Source organism: Dioscorea cayenensis, chromosome 14 (genome assembly GCF_009730915.1).
Source record: "Dioscorea cayenensis subsp. rotundata cultivar TDr96_F1 chromosome 14, TDr96_F1_v2_PseudoChromosome.rev07_lg8_w22 25.fasta, whole genome shotgun sequence".
NCBI classification, from domain to species: Eukaryota; Viridiplantae; Streptophyta; class Magnoliopsida; order Dioscoreales; family Dioscoreaceae; genus Dioscorea; species Dioscorea cayenensis.
This window is the reverse complement of record NC_052484.1, coordinates 14,978,790-14,987,215: the sequence shown is the minus strand read 5'-3', so window position 1 is coordinate 14,987,215 and position 8,426 is coordinate 14,978,790. Positions and strand designations below refer to the sequence as shown.

Here is an 8,426-nt window from a genome sequence, read left to right as displayed (position 1 = left end):
TTACCAGAAAATTGTGAGATTCTTTTTGAATTCTCTTTTGGTTCTTTGAAAACTATTCAAGCTTATCGGAGTTTATGTGGTGCTCAACCATTGACTTATCAAACAACCTTCCGCTATTATTCATGGCATCTTCACATACCATGGTTCTTGCTTGTCATAAACAATGGGTTGAGGTTCCTTCCCAAGCTAGTACTAGCAAACAGTTTGGGTCAGTTCTGTTATGAGTTTCATCACGAGTTAGTAGGGTTCATATCAGCCCAACTGGTGAAGAGTCCCCCACCTCAGCAGCCACGCTATACCTTCAAATTAACTCCCCTTGGCACCAAAGCTTTCCTCGCCATAACATCACCATCGACATTTCCAATGGTTGGTAATGCCAATTGGACTGTCAAAGACCTAGCAACATTTCAATCATTGATGAATGGAATATTTCAATTTTCAATGCGTTGATTTGTTCTAATATTCTTTGATGGCATTTTAGTTTACAATAGGGATTGGGATAGTCATCTCACACATTTGGAAACAATACTACTTACTCTCTATGAGAATCAATTTTATGCAAAGTATTCAAAGTGGAGTTTTGGGTTGAGACAGATTTGAGTATTTGGGACATAGTCTTTGCAGAGAGAGTTTAGATTGAACAATAAAAATAGAAGCAATTTTACAATGGCCTACACCAAAGAATATTAAGCAATTATAGAGATTTCTAGGCTTGAGTGTATGTTACAGAAGGTTCATTAGTAAATGTGCTAGCAGAGCACATCCCCTTATTGAATTTCTAAAAAAGTACTGTTTCCAAAGGTCTGATTCAGCACAGATAGCATATCAGCATCTTAAGGAGACTATAGTTTTTGCTCCAGCATTAAAACTATCAGATTTCTCCAAGGCATTTGTTTTGGAAAAAAAAAATGCTTCTGGAGTTGGTATTCGAGCAACGTTGAGTCAAGAAAATCACCCAATTGCCTACTTCTCAAGAAAGTTGACACATAGTATGCAAAAACAGTCTTCTTATGTAAGGGAGTTGTTTACTGTGGCACAAGTTGTGAGCCAATTTTGTCACTACCTTGTTGGACGCCAATCCATCATCAGGACTGACCAAGAAGCACTCAAACATTTGTATCAATAAACCATATAAACTCCAGAACAGCAAAGACGGCTTCCGAAGCTTCTCTAGTATGACTGCACTATTGAATATAAGAATGGAAGAGACAATATTCCTGTTGATGCATTATCTAGATGTTATTTAATGGTTTTTTCTTACGTACAATGAACATTAATATCACAATTACATGAATTACAACATCAAGATCCAGTCTGTAATGACCTTATCACTGCATTACAGCAAGGTAAACCATTTGATGCTAAATTCTCCTGGAAACAGCAGTTGTTGTGGTATGATGATAGAATTTTGGTTCCAAATCACTCTTTTCTTCACCTACAATTATTGAAGGAATATCACGCAACCAAACTGGGGAGTCATGCAAGATATCTTAGAACTTATGCTAGAATGACATCTCAATTTTATTGGAAATGAATGCACAGTGATGTTGCAGAGTTTGTGAAAAGTGTATGATTTGTCAAGAAGGTAAAAGTAATCATACACATCCTGGAGGCTTGTTACAACCACTCCCAATTCCTCAAAGATTTTGGGAAGAAATTACTATGGATTTCATAATTGATCTTCCTTTTCCTAAGAGCTTAACAGTGATATTGGTGGTAATTGATAGATTGTCCAAGTTTGGTCATTTTCTTCCCTTGAAAACTGATTTTTCCAGTACTACAGTAGCCGAAGTATTTGTACAAAACATCATTAAATTGCATGGAGTGCCAAAATTGATTGTCACTAATAGAGATCAAATCTTTCTCAGCAAATTCTAGAAATATCTCTTCCACGCAATAGGTACTACAATGTCAATATCTTCGTTGCTTTGTAGCAAATAATCCAAGATCTTTAGTAAACTTACTTCCTTGGGCACAATTCTGGTATAATACAGCCTTTCATTGCAATGCAGCAATGACACAATTTCAGATAGCCATGGTCGTGAGGCACCATCACTGATCACATATTACTCTAATGAGAATGATCCTCCAAAAATATCTTCTCTTCTTCAGCAATGAGATCGGGTTTTGAATAAGTTAAAACAAAATTTATTAAAGGCTCAGGCGCGTATGAAGAAAATGGCTAATAAGAACCGTTCTGAAGTCTCCTTTAATAAAGGTCATGGTTGTTTGTTGAGCTCCAACTGTATTGGCAACATTCTTTGGCGTTGTGCAAGAGTCAAAAGCAAGCCATGCGCTACTTCAGGCCTTTTCAAATAATGAGGAAAATTGGCACTATGGCTTACCAACTCGACTTAGTACATAAAGCATGAATTCACCCTATTTTTCATGTATCATTGCTAAAGGAGTGTGAGGGTGATCCTCTCTTAGGCAACTACTATTCCATTACTACTCATCACCACTGAATAAGGACCATTGCTGTCACAAGTAGTAATCCTTTAGAGGCGTACTGTTTTAAGAGACATCACCCAGTTCAACAAGCACTCAATCAGTGGGAGGGTTTATCGACTACTGGTAACTCATGGGAGGATGTTGAACAACTCCAACATTCTTTTCAACAATTGAACCTTGAGGACAAAATTACAATTAATGGAAGGGGTAATGTTATGGTGGGGAATGCTTTGGCACCAAGGGGAGTTAATTTGGAGGCACAACACATGCAAGGGAGCTCACATGCTGAGTCAACAAGTTATTTAGTTAACAACATGGTCGCTGAGGTGAAGGACTCTTCGCCAGTTGGGCGCAAAAGTTAAAGGGAGAGGCGAATCAATTCCAAACTCGAGGGCTTCATTACACTTGAGAGTGTGGCACAAAGAAAGAAGGTGATTGAATGATGCAGAGAATGTGGTTATGCAACGTAAATAGACACATAAAAGGCGGCAAGAAAGAAGGAGAAAGAGAAGGAGAAAGGCAGTGAAAAGGAAGTTGAGTGAAGGCCTGGATCTAGATTGCAAAGGAACTCCAGCAAGCATTTCTGGCGATTAGAGCAGGACAAGTTCATTCTTCTGGTTATTTTACTGTTTTCTTTATCTTTCAAGTTATTTTACTGTTTTCTTTTTCTTTAGAGTTGGATCTTTAGATCTGTGAACTCTGTTACTGTTTTTAAGTTACTTTCGGTGATTTGTTGATTGGATCATGAATCCTGATGATTGATTGCTTGGGATGATGGTTTTCTGATGGTGAATGGATGAAAGAATTGATGGATTCTAAAGTAATTGTGTTTAGTTATGATATCGCTATAAGACTTAGTTCATTACAGAAACAAAGATCAATAAGTTTAAAACAGAATGGTGATATACATATATGTCGTTGCGAGAAGTCGGAAAAGGATAACTTAACCTTCTGCACAAACTATCGATCCAGGAAATGAAAACAAGCGTATGGCGTTTCGGTAAGTGACTTCTGCTAGTTCATTTTCAGGCATTTCAAGTAATGAGGAAACATAGTTCAAGACCTGAAAAGAGAAGTATATAGTCATGTCGATATAGCATATTCGTGCTTTTCTTGATAAACAACCGAAGCACCAACTAAAATAGAGACAAATATATAGCTGTAGAAAGTTTGGTTAACATATCAAGTAATGTGGAAACATATAAACAAAAGTTTGCGGCTGTTGTTGACAAATAGTTACTAGTCAACTCAAACAGAAATACACAAATATTTTTCTTGATAAGTAACAGAAAAACTAACCAAAGCACAGATAATATGTTTACGTTAAAAAGTTATGCGTTAATTGACATATCGCTCAGTACAGATTAAAGTAGGAAACAAAGATGTCTAAATGCAATTATATCATCAATTCCCAATGAAATGAATACAATTTCAGCAAAGATGAATTCTAATAATGAGAACAGACCCAGGTTTAGCAAATTTCTAACTATGAAAACATAAACAGATGTGAAAAGGGCAGACTCGAAGCACAATTAATGGAAGATATCAAAATGTTCATAGTGAATATAATTTGTTGAAGCACAATCTCAACTTTATAATTTTAGGAAAAAAGTGAAGATGGTCCTTGAACTAAGAGCTCAAAAATAAAACATAAACAATGAAAAAATTGACCAGTTTTGGTTCTCATTAAAAAAAAAATCAAAGCAAGCATTACCAAAAATGCAAATATATCATAATCATACGCACTGTGACGAATTGAAATAATATATTATGTACAAAAAGTTCGAAAAACCTACAGAGTGAATGTTTGCTGGATGATTCAGTTCTTGGTTTTGCTGATCCGATGACTCTGAACTTTGATTTTCAGACTGTCTTAGCAGCTCCTGCAAAGCAGAAGTATTTTCTTGAACCAATGACACAGAATTTGATTTGAATTTTGGCAATGCATCAGGTGCATCAGACTCGAGCAAAATTCGGTCCAAAGGTACCTAAATGAACATAGTATATTAGAAGCATGTGATGTGAAAGATAAATTGTTCATTATGGAGACAGGATAGAGCCAAATATAAAATAGATTGACTAACCGATCTGATCATTTTCTTTGCCTTCTGCAAACTCATCGATGAAAGGAACCCAGAGAAGGAAAAATAACAACCGAGCTTTGCTAATTCAGGAACCATCTCAGCAGACCCAAGGTATGAATGCATAATCAGTCCTTCCGGAAAAGGGCCTAAACGTCTTGCATTGGAAAAATAAACTACAGTTGGCAAATTACAGTGTAGAACCAATGAATGTGTGCACGAGACAAACACAATTGACCTAGATATTTAAGAATATTTATAGCATCTATGCCATTTTCACAAAGAGATTCTTCATATGAGAAAAGGTAACAGTAGACAGTCCTTTTTTCCCACATTAACACAAATTTTGAGTACTATCCATGTCCAATAAAAGTCATAGGGATTGCAAAAAGATTTTAATCAAACTTCTTAGTTCAATTCTATACACTAGAAGCCGTATGTTTAAAGACTTCAAGAGTGAAGACATTGTTATCCACACAGCAGGTCACTTGATTAGTCTGGCATATTAAACAGGATGTCTCTATGATTCTTGAAAGAACAACTTCTATAAAATAAGTATAAGCGTTCCCACACTCCCAAAATATATCTTTAGAGATATTCTAAAACAAAAGCATCTTTTAGTCTCTTGTTTTCTCCACCGTCATACTAAGCATTCTCTTGTCAATCACATATATAGAATGCAGTAGTTGGTCAGCACTGCCAGTTTCAAAGAATATTCATATGAATTATTTAGAATAAACCCTACACCCTCAACTGATGTTTGTAAAAGAAAAACCATAAATTAAAGAAACAAATGCTGAGACCTTACTTAAGTATTTCTAGAAGGTCACCAAAAGCCCGCACACAATGAACGGAAGCTGGTCTCTTTAACTCCTTGGCGAGTTCAAGCTGCTGCTGGAACACTTCAACCTGGAGCAAGTAATAAACTGAGAACTCCCCTCTATTCACTTCTTGACCTGACGCACAAGTCAGTAAATAAACCAAACAAAGAATTTGAAAGTTGCATGAAATCAATATTCATAAAATGACATTTATAAAAATTTGAAAAATACACAATCTACAATTTAGGCATAGATCTGAGCTCAAGTGTCATGCTCAAGTAAGTGGGATATTATGTTAGAATATCTGTTTTCCTTGATCACAGCCATTATTTCAACTATATGGAAAGAAACAAGTGTGTGCCTGTCTTCTGCCAAGAAAGGAACTCTTAACCCAAAATGTTTGTGAGATTTCTATTTGAATCAATTGAAAGTTGTCAATCAAGATCGAGCAGGCATCACTTAACACTCACAAGTAACTGTCATGTCAATCAGCCATTTCAGTTCTATAAAGCTGTAAGGATGCTAATGATGTCCACCATTTCTAGAGTGTTTTCATGCATTTATCTTGTACTACTCACTTACAGAGCTCTTTTTGGTAGAGAGAACAAGATAGAAAATTATTGAGAAGAGAAAACAAACAAAAGAGTATTGAAGAAGCGACAAAAAATAAGAGGCTGATAATCAAAGCAATGTGTGAAAATGAACCTGCTCCCCGAAATCAATCGTCTTTCCATGAGAACCTTTATCTAAACCAATCTGCAATTATGAGATGAACATGTAATCAGACAGTACAAGCAACTTAGACATACTAATGCAAAGCAAATAACTAGAAGAAGGACGAAAGACTTCCCAAATAACTTTTCATGAATAGTCAAAATCAACACAAATAAGTGCAGAGAAATTTTTCCCCAAAAAAAAGATGTGTACAGAAGCAGAGGAATGTAATTTAAGTTGAACTTCCTTTCACTTCATCCCAAGAACATTGAGTATGAAACATAAGCATCAAAGATCATGAATTCATGATCGCAAAATATAATACATAACCCACAAGAATAGACCATGAGTTTTAATTCTACAAACAGTAACTGATATAACCATAATCAAAAACAGTAATTGATTGTATCTGAAGAGCAGAAATTATCCACCCAATTAAGTCCCAAAACAGTTATCCAAGTTTTAAGTCTCAAGTTTCGACATAAAAGCTTAAACTTTTATATTCAGACCAACATTTGCTTAATTCCCAGATATGGGACAATCAAAACCAACTAAAATCTTTTCAATTAACATTAAAAAAAAAAAGGTTAAATGGCAGGTTATTGCATCCGAAGACCATAAAATTTTCCACCAACTTCCAAATAAATTATCTACATACCAACTTTCATCATACTCCATATCACACACAATAAACATTTGCTTAATTAATTATCAGAAGGAAAAAAAAAAAAGCAGCTCACTTCCCCAACAGCAGCAGATGGTGTACTTGCAAAGAACTCTCTCAAAGAAAAAAACCAATTTGGGGTTCTCTCAGCCACATACCTGCACAAAACCAGAGTCTAAAAACCACAAAACCCCCCCAAAAAAAAAACCAATGAAATTGAACAGATTTCTCACCATGGATGAAGCCCAAAGTTTGGAACAAGACAAGGGTGTTGCTCCGCCATCTCTTTGACAACACGCCAATCATTCTGAACAAAAAGAACGAAATTTTTCATTAATGACTTAACAAAGAAGGGATTGGGATTGGGATTCAGATCTGAGAGACCTCGGAGACGCCATTGATGGCGAAGCGGAGCACGCCAGAGTGGAAGGCATTGCGGATGAGATGTGGAGCGATGGAGTGGATCCTTGGGTCTTGGAGGTGGCAGTGCGCGTCGAAGAGCTTCACTCCGCTGCTCATTGTTCACTCTTTTTTTCCCTTCCTTTTTTTTCACTCTTTTTTTTCTTTTAACTTCTCTAAATATTTTTTTCTACTCTTTCAAACGTACCCTTGAGGACTCTCTACAATAAACTATAACTTTTTAGTCTAACTACTGATTAAATTCAATTATATTATAGTACTTCTAAACCCTAAACTCTACCCATAATAGGGATTAACATAATTAAATTTAATCGGTAGTTTAACTAAAAAGTTACAGTTTAGAGTATAAGGACACAAAAAATACGTTTAAAAAAGTAGAAGGGCTATTTAGAAAATTAAATTTTTATTTTTATGGTAATATGAATAATTAGTCACCACCCCCTGGAGGGCAAATTCACAAACTAATTTTAAATAGATTTTTTTTTTACTAAGGCAACAGACGATGCCCGCCTCAAAGTGGGTATCAACCAAGGGAAATCAATAATACTACCGACCCACGGATTCAAAGGTCTGTCATTCATCATTCTTATAATATTTCACTACACTAACTAGTGGTTGTTGAATAGATTTTTTAAATAACATAAATGTAAAATTGAGATCCACATTATCATCAATGAAATTTTTTTCTTTAAAAACTTCAAATTCAAACCATATCACTGCTAAACTTTCTAAACTATAAAAAATTATAAAACCCTAATTCTAAAATAATAAGATTTTAAACGTAAATACTACAATATATATATATATATATATATATATATATATATATATATATATATATATATATAATTCTAAAATCCTAATCCTAAGCCCTAAACAGCTAAACTTTAAACCCTAAATCCCAAGCTCTAAACAGTAAATCACAAATCCTTGTATGGAAGTGTTTTTAGTTTATTATTTACGAGTTGGGGTTTAGATGATAAAGATGATGGTGTAAATGCCAACTTAGCATCCATGTTATATAGGAGAACTATTCAGAAACTTCTTATGTAAAAATATCATTAATTTTGTTGCAAATATTCCTATTTGGTAATTGAATTATAAAATTTTTTAATGTGTCACTCAACTTAAAAATAACGGTTATTTTTTTATTATCGGTGCCTTTATCGTTAACAACAATAATCCACATCACTTTTATTTCGCCACATCATCAATGTGATGTGGCTAATGAAGTTTTTGTTTAGTGAATTAATAAACTATATATTGTATTAGTAT

General features: G+C 34.8%; 1 protein-coding gene across 1 annotated transcript; it reads right to left on the bottom strand.

Annotated features, from left to right (window-relative positions):
• Positions 1-3,258: 3,258 nt before the first annotated feature.
• Positions 3,259-7,292, bottom strand: LOC120276533 (uncharacterized metal-dependent hydrolase YabD). The gene is made up of 8 exons (XM_039283293.1): positions 7,116-7,292; positions 6,965-7,038; positions 6,808-6,889; positions 6,059-6,109; positions 5,341-5,441; positions 4,536-4,689; positions 4,248-4,439; positions 3,259-3,514 (listed from the first exon to the last, which is right to left on the bottom strand). The coding sequence occupies exons 1-8, from the start codon at positions 7,248-7,250 to the stop codon at positions 3,395-3,397; spliced, it is 909 nt and encodes a 302-aa protein (XP_039139227.1). The 5' UTR covers positions 7,251-7,292; the 3' UTR covers positions 3,259-3,394.
• Between the last annotated feature and the right edge of the window lie 1,134 nt (positions 7,293-8,426).